The sequence below is a fragment of the Lygodium microphyllum genome, chromosome 26 (assembly GCF_053477565.2).
Source record: "Lygodium microphyllum isolate KBCC chromosome 26, Lygodium_microphyllum_v1.1.10, whole genome shotgun sequence".
NCBI lineage: Eukaryota > Viridiplantae > Streptophyta > Polypodiopsida > Schizaeales > Lygodiaceae > Lygodium > Lygodium microphyllum.
In genome coordinates this window covers 116,361,466-116,384,185 of record NC_141160.1, presented here as the reverse complement: position 1 = coordinate 116,384,185, position 22,720 = coordinate 116,361,466, and the positions used below count along the sequence as shown (strand labels likewise).

General features: G+C 44.8%; 1 protein-coding gene across 2 annotated transcripts in view; it reads right to left on the bottom strand.

Annotated features, from left to right (window-relative positions):
* The window catches only part of TAF5 (TBP-associated factor 5), a 111,943-nt gene extending 94,994 nt beyond the window's left edge, over positions 1-16,949 (bottom strand). The window contains exons 1-2 of one of the 2 annotated variants that reach the window (XM_087668596.1): positions 16,713-16,949; positions 16,479-16,560 (exon numbers count right to left, since the gene is read on the bottom strand). In XM_087668596.1, the coding sequence (XP_087524722.1) occupies positions 16,479-16,560; positions 16,713-16,870 (240 nt within the window). In that variant the 5' untranslated portion in view covers positions 16,871-16,949. Of the gene's footprint in view, positions 1-16,217; positions 16,285-16,478; positions 16,561-16,712 lie in introns of those variants that run through there. The other variant, XM_087668597.1, reaches the window with a different exon arrangement.
* Between the last annotated feature and the right edge of the window lie 5,771 nt (positions 16,950-22,720).

The window sequence follows — 22,720 nt, the reverse complement described above, 5'->3', positions numbered from 1 at the left end:
ACGGTTTGGCTATGTTCCCTATCTCTCAATCCCTTCTTTTCTCTACTTCTTTTCTAACTCTTCTCCAAATGGCTCCTCCATGCACATCCACTAATGACTCCATGGACCTGATTCTTACACGTGGAGTGCGGTGATGAAGGCTTGATTTATCCAAAAGCGGTTATGGTATGTGGTTGGTGGAGCTATGGCACGTCCTCAACAACCTCCTCCTGTTCCATTTGATTTTGATGAAGACAACCATGAGGAGGCAGTCCTTCCATGGGATTTGCGGATGATGCCGGTGCTTATTCTGCGTTACTTCGGTGTATTTCCAAAGAAGTCCTACCAGCGATCACCTCCTACAGGACAGCTTCCGACATATGGTCGAAGTTGCAATTGATGTACGAGGCTCCTTCCACCATGCGGGCCGTTACGCTCTATGGCAAGCTCTAGTAACTAAAGTTTGAACCCAAAGATACGATTCAATCATTCCTACTTCGCGTTACCCAACTCCAGGATCAGCTTCGCACTATGCAATCTGCCCTATCAGAGGCACATCTGTTCTCTATCCTTGCTGCCCTTAACTTTGCAATTGCTGCCTCTATGTCTTCTGACTTTCTTTCCAACTGTCTAATGCGCAAGGCCAACAACTCCTCTCGATTCAACTCCTCTTCCCAAGGTAGCACACTCCATGTGACTCTAATTAATATGCCAAACCCTGAACTTGTTGATATCCAGGCATCACTGTTAGAAGAGGAAAAGAAGCTAAAAACTAAGGAAGAACCAAGTACCTCTAGAGATGAGCATGCATTATATGTTGGCAACAGGTACAAAGGCAAGAAGGATCAGCTCTTCTGTGATTTCTGCAGAAGGACCGAATACACTGAGAAGTTTTGCCATGCCAGAAAGAGGTTCCAAAAGGCCTATCTAGTTGCAGTCAAAGAAGAAGAAGAAAACGGAGAAAAGGAAGAAGAAGAAGAAAACCACCAGGAGAAGGACCAACCTCATCAATCCTTCTATTCAGACAGACTTTTTTAGCTGTGTATTTCCTAGCCCTAATGCCTCGGACATAAACTTGTAAACTCCTTAGTTATCCTTGTACTACAGCCTCTGTACACTTTGTGAGGCCCTTGCTACAGCCTCTGGATGTCTGCCATGTTTATAGTGTGCCCACACTTTGCAGGTGTTGCTTTCACTAAAGCCTCTACACACTTTGTACTTTTGGTTGTGATTGAGGAGGGGTGTTGAGATATTTGCAATCACCTACTTCAGTCCCTTTGTGAGGAGCAGTGAGGGCTCAGGACCAGAATCCCATATGCACAGTAGGAGAAAGTACCACCACTCAAATCCTATAAAGCATTGTACTTGCACTCTTTTTCTCATGCAATGATAGTACTCTTTTCTTTTCAGTAAAGTGTCATGTCACTTCAATACACAAAATTATGTTTATGAGTCCAAGTCTCAATCTTGGAACCTAATTCACTTGTGTAACAATTTGTCCTAGTCAAGGTCAATGTCTTCATGAGTTTTTTTTTCCTCTTTCAACCTCCATAGCTTCCGCATTTGCCATGCTCTAGATCCCGCGTATTTCACACATTGATGATTTTTCATGTAAAGTCTGGGCTTACCCCATTAAGCTTAAGTCAGATGTCTTGGTTGTGTTTCAGAGATGGCTTGCATTGGTTGAGAACCAAACATGTTGAAATGCCTTAGGATTGACAATGGGGGAGAATATGTGTCACGTGCCTTCGAGTAGCTATGTAATGAGAGGGGTATTAAGCATCAGTCGACCACCCCCTATACCCCCACCCTAGAATGGTTTGGCTGAGCGGATTAATAGAACCATCCAGGAGCGTATACGTAGTATACTTAGCCATGCAGGCCTATCACACAGAGCTTTTGGACTGAGATAGTTAGTACAATTGTGCATGTCATCAATAGATTACCTTCTAGTGGTTTGGATTTCCAAGTTGCAAAGGAGGTATGGACTGGGAAACCTTCATCTTATGTGCATCTACGTGTCTTTGGATGTGAGGCATTCTGCCATGTGCCCAAGGACAAGTGGACTAAGTTGGATCCTAAGAGTGTTAAATGCATTTTCCATGGCTATGGAGATGCAGGCGAGATGGGTTACTGCCTCTGGGATTTGTAGACGCAGAAAGCCATCGGCAGCCATGATGTAGTCTTCCATGAAGACAAGATGCATAGGCAACCTGAGAAGGTGGTAGAGATACGCATGGTTATATTCCAAGAGGAGCCACGTGCTCTTGCACAGCCAGTTGGATAGCCTATAGCAACAGTTGGTACACATGGCCAGGATGTTGGGCAGGACGCTAGACATGCAACAGAGCCTGCAATGAGATGGTCTACTAGAGCTAGATGTCCACCTGATCGATTTGAGCCATCGATGCATTATGTCTTGGTTACGGATGCAGGGAGAGCCTCTCATCTATGATGAGGCTATGCGCAAGGGTAACAATCACTCCTCGGAGAGGACTATGCAATTTGAGATAGACTCCTTGCATAAGAATATAACACAGTACTCTACAAGCTTCCTCGAGAGTTTGATGGAGTGGCCAATGCCTTACAGGTGCAGACATCTACCACTCTTGTCAAATTTCTTCATATATCCTCAATGCTACTTAAGCATGAGCCTACTTTGCGACTACAAGGGCGGCTTCCGTCACATTATGGGGGTTCAAGTAAGGCTCTTGCAGCTTCAAAGAGGGGTTCAAAGATGAAGAAGTCGAAGGCCCAATGTTACCACTGTGGCAAGAAGGGTCATTTAAGGAAGGACTACAAAGAGTTAGCGGCTTCCAGGAAGAAAAAGGAGCAAAAGACGAAGCGGGATGCGGACTCCTCCGACGAGTCATCATCTGCCTCAGATTCCGATTCCGATCCTCTGGCCAAGTCGCAGTCTAAGGCGCGGAAGGGATCCTCTTCTTCGGATCGTGGGAAGGACTTCGTGGCCCCTTCCTCAACTGCTTTTTAGTGGTGGTGATGCGGTCCTCCCTCACGACTCTCAGTGTCAGAGAGGGAGTGTGAGAGGGTGGTGAGATGGGGCAACCGCACCTCATCTATATTTCTATATAAATACACAAGATCCAAAGAGGGACATCCCTGACACATCAACCGAAGTCTAGCAAGTACAAATCCTAGAGCTAGGATTGACACTCAAGTTCATGATGGGCTCGTTCCTTGACAGAGAGCATGTGGCTTTCGTCTGGAGCTCCCATGAGGGGACACTTTGGCGGTCTAGCCAAAGATGGGGCATCCATGGTCATTTATGCGCTGCGGCATTGGTGACAGGACAGTCACATGTGCTACTTTAGCGGCATTATTGACAGACATTGAGAGCTGCTATGATCTTCTCTATCTTCAAGAGCTGGTACGATCGACATCGACATCAGGTTCTCTCCAAGGCACCTTGGTGGTGGCTTACGTACCCACTACTTGGGTATCCATGGTTCTACTATGATGGACATTGTTGTGTATACTCTGATGTGACATTATCCTTGTCTATTGCATTGTATCAGATCACCCATGATCTGAGAGAGGATGTTAGCAAATTAGTCAACTCATGGTTGAGTCTCGACTTGTGGTTCAATAGGCTAGCATCAGAGATTATTTAGACATTTTATTTGCCATTGTTTATTGTGGATTGGCATTATTTGCAGTCAGTCGACTAGCATTTAATGCTAGCCGACCTGTCATATTTTAGGCCTTTATTTTGGCTTATTTATTGTCAGTCTCCCTCCTCCTCATTCATTCATCACTTGACACCTTCTAGAAAAAGAGAGCAGGTGCCAATGCCTCCACAGTCGGTGACTCACATTGTATCTGTACTATCTCATGTCTTGGTATATGGATTCCATTTCCCGAGCATACATCTGAGTTCTCATCTGTATTGTGTTATCTCTGTTTTTTCTTTTGTCTTGTGTTCAACAGTTTATTTCAGCACATGTTTATGCTTCAATTGCTGCACCACTTCTGACAGAAGCCGCTTCAAATTTATCACGCTGGGCCTTCGAGATGTGCACATAGGTGTCACACCCAAAAATCCTGAATAAGAGACATCCGGCTTAGTCCCAAAGTAAGCATCAAAAGGTGTCATCCTATCAGCGGCCGAAGTGGGGGATCGATTTAGGATGTGGACTACCATAGCCACTGCCTCGGCCCACAGAAACTAAGGTGTCTATCAGTGCTCCATCATGGTGCGTGCCATCTCGATCACACTTCGGTTCTTTCGCTCCAAAATGCCATTCTATAGAGGAGTATTGGTATTAGCAAACTCTTGGTGAATGCCTCTATCTGCACAAAAATGAGTAAACTCATTAGAAACAAATTCACCACCCTTGTCTAATCCCAAGGTCTTCAATCTCTGACCCAATTCGTTCTCCTCGAAGAGAAGCCAATCCTTAAAGTGGGAGAAAGCCTCCAACTTCAATGCCAAGAAATAGGCCCACGTCATCCTGTTGTAGTTATCTATGATCAACATGAAGTACGAGCTCCACTTCAAGGACTCGATCCTCATAGGGCCACACAGATCCGTAGATACAATCTCCATAGGTGAAGTAGACTGCCTCGAAGCTTTGTTGGGAATCGCATCCCTATGCTGCTTCCCACAAATGCAGGAGACACATGGCTGTTGGCTCACCACTATGTCCCGCAAACCTCGAACAAGTGATCCTCGCGACGCCTTTCGAAGATACTCATAGTTCAAGTGGCCAAACCGAGCATACCATAGTTCAGACTATGTTTGAGAGGTAAGAGCATAAAAAAACTTCAATTTGTAGATGCCATTTTTCTCATACCCTAAAGAGAGAACCTTCCTCAATCCACGATCAAAGACTCTAACAGGATCACTACCGAACTCCACCAAAAGACCAAGAGAACAAATCTTATGTACCGAAAGCAAATGATACCCTAAACTTGGCACATGCAACACCTCGGAAGTGTGGGTACCACCACGTCCATTTGGAATCAGCTGCACCTCACCCCCTGTAGCAATAGACACAGAAGAGCTATGAGAAACTGCCCACGCGAGGGCCGCAAATGGGCAACACCAACTGTCGACAGAGTCATGTGCCATGAGGCACCACTATCCACAATCCACTCTCGAGCTTCGGGAGCTGTCATCGCAGCATCAAAAGTTTTCGGTGTAGAGTCCTCAATGACCACTAAGTGTATAAAAGCAACTAATGAGAGTGCAACCACTGCTCTAGAATCCTTCGTGTCCTCCTTCTTGGTATCCTTGTCCTTGTCCTTGTCAAGGAAGTCCTTCTTCCAATGGCCAGTCTTACCACAAATATGGCATGTCAATTCTTTCTCTTTGTCCTTAGATTTGTTGTCCTCCTCCTTCTTTTGGTCCTTTCCCTTCTTCCGAGAGGCTTGACCAACCAATGCCTCCGATTTGGAAGCATTATGTCCCTTCAACTATTCCTCTTGGTCCAAGACCATAGGAACAAACTCTTCCCAACGAAGAGTTGACTCTTGCCCTGAAGCAATAAGAGTAGAATAAAAGGTGCCAAATCGTGGCGGTAACTGGGACAGTAAGGTGATCGCCGTGTCTTCGAAAGAAATGGGCTTCCCCACATACCTGCATCTGAAGCTGTCGAAGCTTGTTGATGTGTTTCCAAAGCGAAGAAGACTTATTCACAAATAGGGTCCACATCTACACCTCCAAAGAAACCCTCTTCATAAGGGTCATCCGATTGTACATCTAGTCAAGCTCCAACCATATCTCCTGAGCCACCGTCAAGTGCTCTATATGGGCTATCACGGCTGTTGTATAAGACAGAATAAGAAAAGAACGAATCCTAGCAGTCAACTTGTCCCAATGATACTGGGCCTTGGTCAGCTCCGCACGAGCATTTGAAGAGAGTTTGAACTTTGGACTCATCTCTAACCGAGGGCTAGTTGATCTCCTCCATCACAAGCTCCACCAAATCATAAAACTCTAATATAGCCAACATCATCACACACCAAATGCCGTAATTGTCGCCATCGAGCTTTTGATCTAATGGAAGAGCCGGTAAGACAGGCCCCTTCCGGTACATGATCGCCTAGAACTCCACGCCAATCTCTGTAGGCATCTTCACCTGCAATGCCTATACAAATGCAAAAGAAACCCCCTCTGACTGTGAAAATGCAGCCTGCTAGGGCTCTCGTCTCTACGTCCCGAACCTTCCTCAGTCGCCGGAGGCAATGAAAAGGTAAAACTTGTACTTGATGGCCAAAAACGCAGCCTTCTTTCTTCTCTAACAGCCAAAAAACAGCAATAGCTTCAACAAATCTTATCTTTTCTTGCACGCCCATGCTTGCCTCAGCCTTGTCTGACACGCAACCCACCTGCTTGCACTTGAACACTGAAAACACAGCCTTGTGTTGTGCTGAAAACTCCTCTTCAGATAGGTCCACCCTAGGTCAGTCCTTCAATGCTATAACACCATGTTAGAGTGAAGCAATGCGGAAGCAAATGACCGTGACAAAGAGTAAATAGAGAGAGAAGAGAGAGAGAAAAAGAGACAATGAAACGCAAAAAAATTGTAGTGAAGAATGCTGTAAAAAGATGCAGAATTATACACGGGTGTAGAGAAAATATATGCGTACACGAGGACCTCGATCTCCGTCAGCCCCAAGTGCAGTCTCCGTCACTAGCAGGCTGAAATCTGTCAGACAATTGTGGAAGACTGCTGGAAACTCAGCCTTATAAAGGCTGAAAAGGATGCCTCAAAAATGTGTTGGAGTGCAGTGATGTGGAAGCATAGGACAAAGACTGAGAGAGAGAGAGTGAACACACAGAGAGAGAGAGAGAGAAAAGGAGACTGTAAATGCAGAAAATCTGCAGTGTAGTATGTTGTATAAGAGTGCAGAAATATACACGGGGGCAGAGAAAATATCTGCGTGTGTCTCCAACTTGATGACCTCAATCTCCGTCAGCCCAAGCACAATCTGTCTCAGCCAACAGATCTCAAGATCAGAACCTGAATGAATGACTAAGTGTGCCACCAACATGCTATTTATAGCCAGAAAATAAAGAATGCCCAACATCAAGTCGGCTGCAATAAATGCAGCCAACTGCAGCAAAAACAATAAAAAACTGTCCGACTGCACGCTGCTGACATTCGTACTGTGCTGATGTGGCATCTTGCTCTGTCTGTACGCTGCTAACGTGTCCTCTGCGCTCTGCCGTACTACTGTCCACAAAGAAACCCTAAACCAGCCTGTCCAAGGGATGACTCTACCTCTAACACCCCCTCTTAGATCCTAGATGAGGCATCAGACTAAGGGATCTAGAATGCTAACGAAGTAAAGCCTGGGGAAGTGCCTTCGTGAACAAATCTGCAAGATTATCCTCTGTCTTGCAGTACTCCACATCAATGGTCCCATCCACAAGCTTCTCCCGAATGAAGTGATACTAGATCTCAATGTGCTTCGTCCGGGCATGGAATACAGGATTCCATACCAAGGCAATGCAACTCTCGTTGTCACACAGCAAAAGAGTAGGACGAGTCTTGGGGCAGCCAAGCTCCTCCAACAATCTCCGAAGCCACACAACCTCACATGTGGTGGAAGATGCAGCCCGATACTCCGCCTCAGTAGAAGAAAGGGCGACCATGGGCTGCTTCTTGCTACTCCAAGAGATAACACTTGTACCCAAGGTAAAGCAGTAGCCTGTAGTAGACCGCCGGTGGTCCACATTGCCAACCCAATCCGAGTCACTCCAACCTGCAAGAACAAGATCTAAAGCATCTGAACCTGCTGGATAAGAAATCCCTAAGTCAAAGGCCCCCCTCAAATACCGAAGAATCCTCAGGGCAACTTGTCAATGCACCTAGTTAGGTTCACTCATGAAACCCCCCGCCAAAAGACCCACAACAAAACAAAGATCAACATGAGTGTTGAAAAGCCAAATCAATGATCCAATCAACTGACGATAGCGGGAAGCATCCGTCAAGGGAGAATCGGAGTGTGAAGTGGCCTTCCAGTTTGGATCCATAGGAGTAGTAATGATCCAATAAGTCTCCATCTCAAAAGTCACTAAGAGCTCCTGAATGTACCTCTACTAAGGGATGAAAATCCCCCTCTGAGATTAATAAATCTCGTAACCCAAGAAGAAATGAAGAAGCCCCAAATCCGTCATCTCGAATATCTGGTGTAAAGCTGTCTTGGTCTCTCGGACCTTCTATGCATGATCCCCTATCAAATCATCAACATACAAACACAAACAACACACAACCAACCTCGCAAGTGTGCACATAAAGCTGTGGATTGGCCTTGGAGCGCCCATATCCCAACTTCGACTGAAGAAACGAGTTTATTTTCTCGTTCCATGCATGCGGAGCTTGCTTGAGGCCATACAAGGCCTTCTTCAACGTGTAAACTTTCCCATCCGAGGATCCAAAGCTAGGAGGTTGCTCAACATAGATCTCCTCCTGCAAATCACCATTGAGAAATGCTGACTTCACATCCAACTGATAGACAGGCCAGCCAAGGCAAGAACAACTCAAATAGTCGCCATACGGGCAGTGGGGGCAAAAGTATCATGGAAGTCAATGCCTGGGCATTGAGTAAAACCTTTAGCAACAAGGCAAGCCTTGTGCTTGTCCAAAGAACCATCGCTAAGATACTTGGTCTTGAAGACCCACTTGACTCCAATCACCTTCTTGTGAGAGGGACAAGGCACAAGAGACCAAGTGCCATTCCTCTCAATAGCCTCCAACTCAACTTCCATAGCCTTCCGCCAATGGTCAGACTACAAAGCCTCCTTCATTGAAGTGGGCTCATGATCCTGCATAACACGAGTCATCAAACAATAGTTAGAGTAAACAAGCTCCCTAGAAGGTGCCTGATTCCTCCGTGACCTCCGCAGTCCATCCTGCAATTCCCACTCCTCAAGGAACCCCTCGATCCCTAAATCTCAGAGTGTGTCACGGGCCCAACGAGTAGGAGGACGAACCTCTCCCCGTCGCTCTCCATCTGCTGAAGACTTGAATACTTCCACCGGCGGAAGCTCCTCAGGGGTGGCTGGTGGAAGGGAAGACTCTGAATCAGAAGAAGAATCTCCATCAAGAGGCTCTAGCTCCAAAGGAACTGTCTTGGGAGCCCAACTCTCCCCTGGATCTCCAAGGACGGGGTGCTCCTCACCCCCCTCTGTGGCCGGCCACGAACCGCACATCTCGGCTCGTGGAGATATCCCACTTGACAAGATCAAATAGACGATAACCTTGGGACTAGGAGCTGTAACCAACAAAAACCTGTCATTGGGAAGCCCCAAAAAGGGTTTCTGCATTTTGCATTTAGGGTTTGCAGCCCCAAAAAGGGGCGCCATCCTAGACTGATTGTGCCTATTTATAGGCCACTCTCTCATTCATTCCTTACGGCCGATTCATTCAGTCTGTCACCTCTTCTCTCCAGCCTCTCCACTACCCTCACACCCCTTCAGGAGAACATTGCAGTTCGTGGTTCGTGGCTGTCTTCATCATCGTCCTTGTGCTATGGCACCCTTATTCCCTTGTATCACATTCACTCCATGATTCAGAACTTCATCATTCCATTCATCAGAGTTTCTTCTCTCTTCTCTTCTCTACTCCATGTTTACCAAGTTCACTCTGTGTTCCTCCCTACAAACCCTACTATCTCACTGGCACGTCATCTTTTGACATGGTATCAGAGCTGGATTTGCTCACCTAGCAGCGAACAAAAAACAATCTCATTTTTGCAGATTTCAGGTGTTTCAACTTGCTGCCCATACCCCGTTTGTAGAGGACATCTCAGTCGAAGCTGTCCATTGCTATCTCCATCAGTTGGCGCCTGATTTCCAGCCCTCTTCACGCAGTTTGGAGCTGATTCCAGCCAAGCGACTACTGTTCCTGTGCAAACCTGCTACCGTACAGTCTGCCACGTCATCGCAGTCTTGTTGCTTGCGTTTTTAGTCTTTCTCTCTCCTGCAAGCTATCCTGCCTGCGTTTTTAGTCTCTCTCTCACCTGCTGCCTGCGTTTTTAGTCTCTCTCTCCTCGCCTACGTTTTTCTACTAATTCAATCTCTTACTGCTGGTCACATCCTCCTCCCACTGGCAACTCACTTCCAGCCCTTCCACTACCCTCCCACACCTTGAGGGGGACATTGTGGTTCATGCTTCACACTGCCCTCACACCCCTTCAAGCGGACATTGCGGTTCGTGGTTCATTGTGGCTGACCCCTCCCTTTTTCAGTTTGCCACACCAGTACCATGGCGTCTCCCCCGACAAATTGCCCTTCTACTAGGTGTTCCTACTGCGGCACGAACGGTCATCCCACCAAAGACTGTCGACATCAACCTTTGCTCCCCACCCCTCCAAAGTATATGCGTCTTCCACCAGGCACTCCTTGTGCCACCTCTCCTTTCTGGGCCACAAAGATTCTTCCGCATCGGCTATCAGAGTACTATGCTCAAGGCAATAAGACGCATCCGATGCGCACTAAGTCCTTTCGAGCACATGGAGGATCGATTGGCGCTACAACCTCCTGGAGATCGTCGCAAGCCAGCAGCAGTCTTCTCCCACTTATTTTCAGGTACAATGGCTTCCGCAACCTATGGCTCTGCAGTCCGCTCCACCGAGAGACAGTGATTGTTTGATACCGTCTCCTCATCAGTCCGCTCCTTCGAGAGACACTGGCTGCTCAACTCCTTCCTCTTCTTCGGCTACCCAGTCCGCTCCACTGAGAGACAGCTACTGTTGCCCACCTTTTGCTCCATTCTAAGCCCCACCCTCGACTACTCACGTTCGAAAGGCTACCTCTGGGAGCTCTTCGGCACCCTAGATACCTTCTTTAGCACGACTGGCCGCACTTCCTTCGTCATCAAACATTTCGGAGTCTGTGATCCATGAGTTTTTGGATTCCCTATCTACTTCACAGGGGGATTCAGAGGGGGATGTTATTTATTTACCCTCAGAGGGGGCATCTACTTCTTCGACTTCAACGGGGGGCCCTCCACCTCCCACCTCAGAGGGGGAACCTACTCCACATGAAGTTCTTCACCCATTCTCTACTTTCTTAGGGTGGCTATCTTTGACCAGTCATCTCTTCTACTAATACCTAAAATCTTCAAGTACCACCTAGATCGGGACCTTAGAGGTTTAGCCGCGACTTGGTGACGAGGCCTTCGTATTCCTTCCAGCATGGATGCACGGAGCTAGTGGCTTCTCTCCTGAGGTTATGTTTCGGATTCTCCAATTCACTCTGTCTACTGGTCTTTACTATAGGTTCCCTTTCCGGTGGAAATCTTGGATCTTAGGGATCCTCTACATCTTCTTCCTCCTCTTCTCTTCTTGCCTTGGTCACTTGGTTAGCATGGAGCCACCTCCTGAGATCAAGTATGGGCATATCCTTATGGTTCTCGGCACCACACAAAGTCCAATATTCCTCCTATGCATTGCATGTTTTCATCATCTTTGTACTAGGGTGCTTGGGCAAGTGAACAATTTCCCCACGAGCGACACTGTCCAAGTGGCACTTGCTACATGAGCATTCTTTAGCATATAGCATTGCATCTCCACCTCACTCTTCTCTTGTTCCCCTTTTTGGGCCTGAGAGGGGGTGTTGAAAAACCCTTCACCCGCAGTTTGGATTTTTGTGTTTCTCCGTTTTGCGTTTAGGGTTTGCAACCCCAAAAAGGGGCGCCATCCTAGATTGATTGTGCCTATTTATAGGCCACTATCTCATTCATTCCTTACGGCTGATTCATTCAGTCCGTCACCTCTTCTCTCCAACCTCTCCACTACCCTCACACCCCTTCAGGAGGACATTGCAGTTCGTGGTTCGTGGTTGTTTTCATCATCTTCCTTGTGTTACGGCACCCTCATTCCCTTGTATCACATTCACTCCATGATTCAAAACTTCATCATTCCATTCATCAGAGTTTCTTCTCTCTTCTCTTCTCTTTTCCATGTTTGCTGAGTTCACTCCGTATTCCTCCCCGCAAACCCTACTATCTTGCTGGTACATCATCTTTTGACAGTCTCGAACTTACCACGCTCTGTCTTCGGGATGTGCACATAGACGTCACACCCAAAGATCCTGAAATAAGAGACATCAGGCTTCGTCCCAAAGTAAGCCTCAAAAGGTGTCATCCTGTCAACGGCCGAAGTGGGAGATCGATTGAGGATGTGAACTACGGTAGCCACGGTCTTGGCCCACAGAAACTGGGGTGTCTGTTGGTGCTCCATCATAGTGCGCATCATCTCAATCACACTTCGGTTCTTCCGCTCCAAAATGCCATTCTCTTGAGAAGTATTGGTGTTAGCAAACTCCTAGTGAATGCCCCTATCTGCACAAAAACAAGCAAACTCATTAGACATAAATTCACCTCCCTTGTCTGAACGCAAGGTCTTCAGTCGTCAGCCAGATCGATTCTCCTCAAAAAAAAGCCTATCCTTAAAGTGAGAGAAAGCCTCCGACTTCAAAGTCAAGAAATATACCTATGTCAACCTGTTGTAGTCATCTACGATCAACATGAAGTACAAGCTCCCCTTCAAGGACTCGATCCTCATCGAGCTACAAAGATCCGTAGATACAAGCTCCATGGGTGAAGTAGACCGCCTAGAAGCTTTGTTGGAAATCGCATCCTGATGCAGTTTTCCACAAATGCAGGAGACACATGGCTGATGGCTCACCACTATGTCCGGCAATCCTCGGACAAACGACCCTCGCGACGCCTTCCAAAGGTACTCTAGTTTAGGTGGCCAAATCGAGCATGCCATAGCTCAAACTGTGTCTGAGAGGTAAAAAGAAGAGAGGTAAGAGCTGTAGAAGACTTCAATTTGTAGATGCCATTCTCCTCATACCCTGAAGAGAGAACCTTCCTCGATCCACGATCAAGTACTCGAACAGTATCACTGTCAAACTCCACCAAGAGACCAAGAGAACAAATCTTATGGACCGAAAGTAAATGATACCCCAAGCCTGGCACATGCAACACCTCGGAAGTGTGGGTACCACCACGTCCATCGGGAATAAGTTGCATCTCACCCCGCGTAGCAATAGACACAGAAGAGCTATCTCCAATGAGAATATGCCCACGCAACGGTCGCAAATGGACAATACCAACGGAAGGAGTCATGTACCATGAGGCACCACTGTCCACTATCCACTCACGAGCCTGGGCAGTTGCCATCGCAACATCAGAAGTTTTCAATGTAGAGTCCTCAATGACTGCTAAGTGTAGAAAAGTAGCTGATGAGGGTTGGTGTCCTTCTTGTCTTTGTCGAGGCAATCCTTCTTCGAATGGCTGGTCTTATCACAAATATGGCAAGTCGATTCCTTCTTCTTGTCCTTCTTGGATTTGTTGTCCTCCTTCTTCTTCTTTTGGTCCTTCCTCTTCTTCTGAGAGGCTTGACCAACCAAAGCCTCCAATTTGGAAGCATTCTGTCCCTTCAATTGTTCCTCTTAGTCTAAACCCATAGGAACCAACTCTTCCCACCGAAGAGTCGACTTCCGCCCTCATGCAATAAGAGCAGAATAAAAGGTACCGAATCGTGGCAGCAACTAGGGCAATAAAGTAATCGCCATGTCTTTGGAGAAAATAGGCTTCCCCGCATTTTGAACCTGCATCTAAAGCTGCCGAAGCTTGTTGATGTGTTCCCGAAGCAAAGAAGACTTATTCACACATAAGGTCCACATCTGCACCTCCAAAGAAACCCTCTCCATCAGGGTCATCCGGTTGTACATCTGATCAGCTCCAGCCATATCTCTCAAGCCACCGTCAAGCACTTGATGTGAGCTATCACGGCTGTAGTGCAAGGCAGAAACAGAAAAGATCGAATCATGGCATTCAGTTTGTCCAAATGAGACTGGGCCTTGGTCAACTCCGCATGAGCATTGGAAGATAGTTTGGACTCATTCCTCACCGAGGGCCTGTTAATCTCCTCCATCACCAATTCCGCCAAATCATAAGACTCCAAAATGGCCAACATCATCACCCGCCAGATGCGGTAATTGTCACCATCAAGCTTTTGATCCGATGGAAGAGCCGGTAGGATAGGCACCTTCCTGTCCATGATCGCCTGGAACTCCAAATCAATCTCTGTAGACATGCTCACCTGCAATGCCTGCGCAAACGCAGAGTCAGCCCCCTCTGATTGTGTAAACACAACCTTCTAGGGATGGTTCCTCTGCTACCCAAACCTTCTTCATCCGCCGGAGGCGATGAAAAAGTAAAATCTGCAATGGAAGGCCTCAAAAACAGCCTTCCTCCCCTTCAAACAGCAATAACCTGCAGCAAATTCACCGATTGGACTCCTTTCCCGCACGCCTACGCTTGCTTCAGCCTTGATCCGATGCACAACCCTCCCACTCGCCCTCGAATCCTAGAAACACAGCCTTGTGTCGCACTGAAATCTCCTCTTTAGATAGGTTCAGCACTTAGTCAATCCATCTTCACTGGTCTGATACCATGTCAGAGTCCAGCGATGCGGAAGCGTAGAACAAAGACTGAGAGAGAGAGTGAACACAGAGAGAGAGAGAGAGAAGGAGAGTGTAAACGCAGAAAATTTGCGGTGTAGTATGCTGTATAAGATCCAATGCGCAGCCCTCCCACTCGCCCTCAAATCCTAGAAACACAACCTTGTGTAGCGCTGAAATCTCCTCTTCAAATAAGTTTAGCACTCAGTCAGTCCGTCTTCACCGCTCTGATACCATGTTAGAGTGCAACGATGCGGAAGCGTAGGACAAAGACTAAGAGAGAGAGAGAGAGAGAGAGAGAGAAGAAGAGTGTAAACACAGAAAATCTGCAATGTAGTATGTTGTATAAGATCCGATGCACAGCCCTCCCACTCACCCTCGAATCCTAGAAACGCAGCCTTGTGTCGCGCTGAAATCTCCTCTTCAAATAAGTTCAGCACTCAGTCAGTCCATCTTCACCGCTCTGATACCATGTCAGAGTGCAACGATGCGGAAGCGTAGGACAAAGACTGAGAGAGAGAGTGAACAGAGAGAGAGAGAGAGAGAAAAGGAGTGTAAACGCAGAAAATCTGTAGTGTAGTATGTGGTATAAGAGTGCAGAAATATACACGGGGGCAGAGAAAATATCTGTGTGTGTCTCCGACTTGATGACCTCAATCTCCGTCAGCCCGCTTCAGCCAACAGATCTCAAGGTCAGAACCTGAATGAATGACTGAGTGTGCCACCAACTGGCTATTTTTAGCCAGAAAATAAAGAATGCCCAGCACCAGGTCGGCAGCAGTAAATGCAACCGACTACAGCAAAAACAATAAAAAACTGTCCGACTACAGGCTGCTGACATCCGTACTGTGCTGACGTGGCATCCTGCTCTGTCCGTACACTGCTGACGTGTCCTCTGTGCTCTGCCGTAGTGCTGTCCACAGAGAAACCCTAAACCAGCCTGTCCAGGGGATGACTCTACCTCTAACAAAATGACCCGAAATAACCAAGTTGGCTGCATTTAATGCAGCCAACTGCAGTCAGCGACAGTCTGACTGCTGCCACGTGGCACTGCTGACATGGCAGGAGATGACTCTCAACACATTCATCATCCGTTCATTATAGCATCGTTTCATCTCCTTTTTCTTCATTTGTATTATTGTCTGAGATTACTATGAGTTGGTCGTATTCATGCACTATGTTTTCTTTACAAAACCTAGCTACTCTTAACAAATTAAAAAGACAACTCAACTAAGAAGAGAACCCTTTATTTTCAAGAAAATGAATACCTTGCGATAAGCTAAAGAGGAGAAGCACACAAGCTTGCTTGGAGGACAAACCAACATGGAACCTTACATTTGTCATTTTCAAGTATTGTGCCTATGTATAAATTGGTTATGCAGTCGCATCTTCATTGAGAGAATCATCTTAGATCTTTCTACTTGTGGATGATCATTTTGGATGTATTCATCAATATTATTAGCCACTTCGGCTAGGTTTGTTAAGTGGCTTAGATTAGTAGAGAATAAGGCAGTCAAGATTATCATGAGGTTTACTTCAATTGATAGGGAACCTCATGATATTGTCTTGAATTAGTAGAGAACCAGGCTGGTACGACATTAGTTGAGTGATTGATTAGTAGTACTGAACCCAACAACATTATGGACTTGCAGTGCAACTACAGTATGATATATTGAGGACGTTTGCATGTGCATACCATAGATGCACTTATATTTAGAACATTCACATGTGCATGCCATAGTTTTCCATAAAGCACTTATATTGGCATAAAGCCAATTAGCAAGGATCTCACCCAAACTCATGCAGCTTGTTGAAGCTTCCACCCTGACACATGATTCTCTCGGAAGGTATGTGGGATGCACCTATAAAGCATATGGTGAGACTAGACCTGTACCACGACTCAACAATCATGCAAATGTACGTGACAGGATTCGTACTAGGAGCTAGACATATACTGCAATACGTGTTCGATGACATTTATGCTTCTTGATTCTCTGTGTATCCCTACATGTGTCAAGAAACAGAACAAAAGGCTATCATGAGCCTTTCATACCTTATACAAATCCAAAGAAGAATGGACCCAATTTCGAAGCTTGTTGTAGGCATCCTTGTAAGTGGCGGGAGCATTGTCTAACCTGCGATAGCATTAAGACTGTCACAACTTATTATAAGATAACCAGAAGACGTCAAAACTCCCTCTCTTTTTTTTATTGTCATCCATTTCTTTCAGGGTTTCGAGATATGGCAGGAGGAAGCTGCAGCTTTTGGAAAAGAAGGTGCGCATTACTTGGCGTATTTCAAAATGTGGTCTGCGACTAGCGGGTCGGTCTTGACTGAGGAGGCAGACGACTTCAGGTGCTCTTCCTGGAAAGCTTGCTCCGCCTGCCGATACCCCTTCTGCTTCAGGTATGCCAGCACAGCCTTCTCGATTTGGTCTTCATCCATGGCTGCTGTGAGTGCTACTATGGAAACACACGCAGGATTTATGGGGGGACACACTGTATTTTGTAATTAATTTCCGAAAATTGAGGGACCATGTATAACATTGTTGATGTATTCTTTGGGTATATATGTTAGAAATTTATACATATTTCTGCAAATTTATTTGTTTTAGTAAATTATACATACTAGCTTGCCAATTAATCATTAGGAAGGTTGCACCTTGCTTACTCCGCATTTTTTGTGAGCAAAGGGAAGTTGCCCTGCAATAGCATGGTTGCTTTCGTTTGCTCAAGAAAAAACAATATGTGTTCGCACTTACTGATATGTGTTCACCTCGTCCGTAACTTACAAGGAAAGCTTGCTTTACTCATATCTATTGTGAAGCTCATGGAGTGCATACAATAGAATACAATGCAAAAAATATCATTTGCTTGTTTTTTAAAAAACACTAAATGATATGTGATATCCCTTACACAATCTAGATGTTGCTATGGTACAATAATAACACTGTCTCTTAACAAGTTTGAATATTTGAACTTACCATGCAAAGATGGTTTATTATAAAAATACATGTGTATATAAATCATGCAATCTATAACCTCACTTCTTAGCACCTATGTTTTTGTTTGAAGGTCCAACTGTGTCAATATGAAACAATGGTCTAATTGGTCATAGCTTTGGATACTAACTTCAGCCTTCATTTGTGTGCCTCTATAATACAATGCCTTAAAAGGACCAACTTGTAGCATCTCTTTTATCCTCTTGAGAGAAAACCTTAATATATTGGAAGACATATAGTGTTTATGTGCTTTTAGATCTCTTTACAGATTTACCAAAATGACTTAGTTTTCTCATTGCAAATGGCAAACTACATAAGCTACAATAGCCTTGGAAGACTTTCTACATCATACATGGAACATGAGAGAGAGAGAGAGAGAGAGAGAGAGAGAACAAAAATTTCAATAAATCATGACCAAAAACTATCACATAGTCATGTAATTCATGTTTCACATAAGAGAGAACCATATTACTAACATCTCTATCTCTAATTTAAAAGTGTGGTACTTGATTTGTCAATGCAAACTTTCTAAATATGCAATATGCATAAAATTGGTATATGCTCATATAATCATTCTTTCTTTTGTAGATACACATTTACATATGTTATAGTATGTCAATGGCTCACACTCACCACTATGAAACATTTCTAACTTGGGATTGCTCTCTCTCTCTCTCTCTCTCTCTCTCTCTCTCTCTCTCTCTCTCTCTCTCTCTCTCTCTCTCTCTCTCTCTCTCTCTCTCTCTCTCTCTCTCTCTCTCTCTCTCTCTCTCATGCAAAGTACATTGTGCCTTTGTTGCTTGTTTTTTATCACTGCACTTTGGGAAGACTTGAAATTCAACCACATCAATACTATTTTAACGTAATCTTGCTTAGCAATATAAGCTCTACTCCTTTGAACTGAGCTCCTACACAATTAGCATTAACCTAGGTGACTATATGAGCACAACTAGGAAGCAACTTGTCATGTTAAGTATCACTTATAGCATTATAAGTAACTTGCAAAACCACACGAGTACAAAGAGAAAATTAGAAGCGAATGATGGATGTTTCAAAATAGTGTAGAAAATGCCAATTTAAAGTATGTACAAGAAGAGACCTAATAGCTTAATGTCACTACTACTCAGTGGGGCTGGTAGCATCAATGCACATCTCAATGCAATTTTGTGTCACTGCTACTCAGCGAGGCCGGTAGCATCAATGCACATCTCAATGCAATTTTGTTCCTTGGTGACACGTGTGTGCGTGTGTGCGTGCATGTGTGTGATTGAGATTGAGATTGAATTGACAAAATGGCTCAAGGGCCACATATTGCCAGCAAGAAAATGACAATGAGGGGTGTCATCAAAGGGGTGACGATGGTAGCCATCATAATCACATCATGCATTAGCTCAACGATGGTGCTAAGCTTGGACAAGGTGGCACTACTGGAGCTTATGGGTAGCCATGTAAGACCCCTTTAGCCACCCCACACTCATGCAGCACCCTCAAAAGCCACCCCATGGTACTGACAATAGTACCCTCTGTCTACATGCTTCCCCATCCTCCTCCAATATTGACACACATTGCAACAAATGTCTACACCGCCAAAGGTGATTTATGGTAGTCCAAGTGTCCATGAAACTTGGATCACCAAGCACTAGAATGTGTCATGGATCAGAGCACAACATTGGGAACATGCTACATCATTGTCGCGTCGAATTTGGACAATAGTGCAACCACCCAAAGTCTCATCATGGTGTGGCTTGTCAACCCGAGAGCCCTTTTGACCTATGGCCCTACCTCTATCACCCTCTACATGCACCCTCCATTGGACCCCATCCTCCCTTGTTCAAAGTCCATCTCCTCTTGGAATTTTGAGTCTACCACGTAGCAATGTCCCATTAGCTTGTGACACTACCCTTCTCGCTAGCACCAATGGCATCTAGCACCTCACAATCTGCCAATTGTCAAAATCAGCAACACATGGTGGTATATGGGACCTCATCCTCACCATCGTGCACCCTATGTTGATGAGCCCTAAAGAGGATCTCATCACTCCCCCTTGCAAAGTTGGATTCTCTTGTCTTGACTTGGTGAACCTAGCATGAACCTCTCTAGCATTACATCCTTGGTTGTGGGGTGAGGATAAATAACTTGGGGCTAGTTTTGTCAAGTTCTAGAAGATAGACATGTGTCAATTGCGCACCCTAACAACACTTAGCTAAAAGTCAAAGTTGGATTCTCTTGTCTTGACTTGGTGAACCTAGCATGAACCTCTCTAGCATTACATCCTTGGTTGTGGGGTGAGGATAAATAACTTGGGGCTAGTTTTGTCAAGTTCTAGAAGATAGGCATGTGTCAATTGCGCACCCTAACAACACTTAGCTAAAAGTCAAAGTCCTAAAAAATCAAAGTGCAAAATGAAAAAATATTGTTACCCAAAATTTGGGATGAATGCGTCGATGTTGTATTAATAGTGGGCATGGCAAGAATTGAAGTTGTTACTTGTCATATGTGAAACAATGCTACAACCATTAAGCTATGAAAACTTTGACAACATGGCTTATTATTCAATTATTATTGTTATATTCCTTTCATGTTTTGTAATAATTGTTATAAAAGGGGCATGTGCCCCCTCGCCCCCCCCCCCCCCCCAAAAAAAAAAAAGTTTATGGTCTCTATGGTATACCCCACTAGAAATGACAAGTCACTTATCCTAGGGGCTAGTTGCGAGCCTATGCAGCAATAAGAAATGTCATAGCACCATGCAAGTTGCGAATGTAGGCATAGCTTTGCTAATATTGGGGGTTTGCAACAAACACTTTGCCAAGCCCCTATAGTCATGCTTCAAGCACCCACATCCCATTGATATTGGGGATTTGCCATCAATGCATTGCCAAGATCCTATAGTCATGCCTTGAGAACCTTTTTTTTTGTCCCTTAAAGAGAGAGAGAACTCCTTGTGTGAAGGCACGTGTGAAGAAGTGAAGCAAATGGGAGCTAATGGAAAATGTGGCATGTTGCTTTAGCCATGCAAATAGGAAAGGGAGAGGGAAAGAAAGAAAGTAGGAAATAGACTAACAATAAGAGATATTCCTTTTCTCTCTTCTCTCACCTGCTCCACCACTTAACCTCTTTTAAAGGTTGCCAACTTGCCATGTGCAAGATTATAGTAAAACATGACCTATCTTGAATGTGTTGTAGGAACGAATAGAGAGAGGGGGGGATGAGAATTATGAGAATTTATGAAACAAAATATCATAGGAATACATTTTTCTTAATTCTAGAAAAGAAAAGAAGGTTTTGAAGCACTAGGTTTGCCACTTAAGACTAGTTTTTGATTTGGGAAATTTTTCCATTTTAGTACAGTATAAAAGTATAAGAGATAATACATATGGATATAGATTCCCTCATGTTCCACTTGTTTAGGACCTTGAAAGGCAACAAACATATATTTCTTAAAAGCATTCCCGTCCATTAAAAGACCTTAATACAAAAGGAGGCACAAACTATTAGAGCCATACCTCCTTATATACTTGTCACAAATATTAAACATGAGTCTCAAATAGAACCAATATGAAATTAAATTCAAAAAGGCCCTCCTTGAGAGAGTGGTACAAATATTGGGTATAAATCATTTATTTATTAATCATCTAATGACTAATTGAAGGGAGGTGAACCCTGAAGTGGAAACACGTGAGTGGAAGCAAGAGCTATGGTGGAAAGGAGCAAGAGCAAGAGAGAGACACACACACAAAATGTGGGAACTCCAACAATCACAATGTGTGACGAGCCTTCCCTTTATTCAAATGTCAATGAAAGAATAAAGAATGAAGTGATAGTGATAGGTGCCCACCACCTGCAATGTACAGGTGTGCAGGTATGTGAACTTTCAAGGCATCGAGCTCATCATGAGTGTTCCCAACAATCAATCTATCATCCATGTAGAGTGCCAAAATCATAAGGCTACCATCACGAGCCTTCTTCGTATATAAACACAGATCCATAGCACTACAGGAATATCCCTGTGAATGTATAAAAGCATCAAACTTGTGGTACCATTCCCTAGGTGCCTGCTTAAGGCCATAAAGACTCTTTCTCAATCTACACACTGGGTGTTCCTTGCTAGGGTCTACAAAGCCCTTCCACTACTCCATGTAAATCTCATCATGCAAGTCCCCATGAAGAAATGCCATTCTGGCATCCATCTGATAAAGATTCAAGTCAAGTTGAGCAACTAAAGCCAAGACTAGATGTAGGGTAGTCATATTCACAAGAGGAGAAAAGACTTCATCAAAATCCACGCCATGTTCCTACTTGAAGCCCTTAGCAACCAATCTGGACTTGTATGCTAGCTTGGGGTATCCAAGGGTACTTTTCAACTTGTACACCCACTTGCATGGCAAAGCTCGCTTGCCACTAGAGGCAAAGGAATCAAATCCCACGACAATTTTTTTGCAACAAGTCATACTTTGTCTGCATGACCCTTTCCCAAGAGTGACTATCACCTCTACACATAGCCTTGTCATATGTATGAGGCTCACCGACATCTATCTCTATAACCTAATCCATAGAGGACTCAAACTATGCAGGCTATCATCTATCTCTAGTAGACTGCTTCAATACAAGTTGTGGGACCTGTACATCCTGTGGAGTATCAAGAACCTAGGCCATTGGTGTTATGGGAGCACTAGACTATGCTCGAGAGACTAGATCTCCCTCACAATGGGGATGAACAAGATACAAGACATTACTAGAAAAGATCTCATACTATGAGATTACAAGGTGACAAGACAGTAGGAGTATAATGGAAGACAAGACAAGACTAGATACCATGACTAGACAAGAACTAGAACTAGAACTCGAAGTTACTTACTTGGAGGTCTGGACTCCTTGAGCTCCCAAGACCGGTATTAGCAAGATTGTGGAGCTTTATGGTGAGCCCCTCCTTTTATAGGTGTTGGAGAGTGGCTAAAGATCTTCTAGGATGTTCCATGAAGATATCATTGATGATGCATGTAATGACATGGCATATCTTCTAAAAGGTTCTATGATGACATGGCAAGGGTGGGCTTGCATGGTTGGCTCAAGAATGTCATGTTAAGTGTGCATTCCCATGGGGTGTGGATTCATATGACATGAGCAAGAATGAATCCATACACTTGATCATAGCATATCCATGACATCACCCCCTCCTTTAGCAACGAGTTCCATGAGAAGTAGCTTGGTGGTTTGGTCCAAGTTTTGTTGGATTCCTCTTTTGAAATTCTTTAACTTTAAGAGGTGCTATTTGGGTATATGTTGCAGGGTCC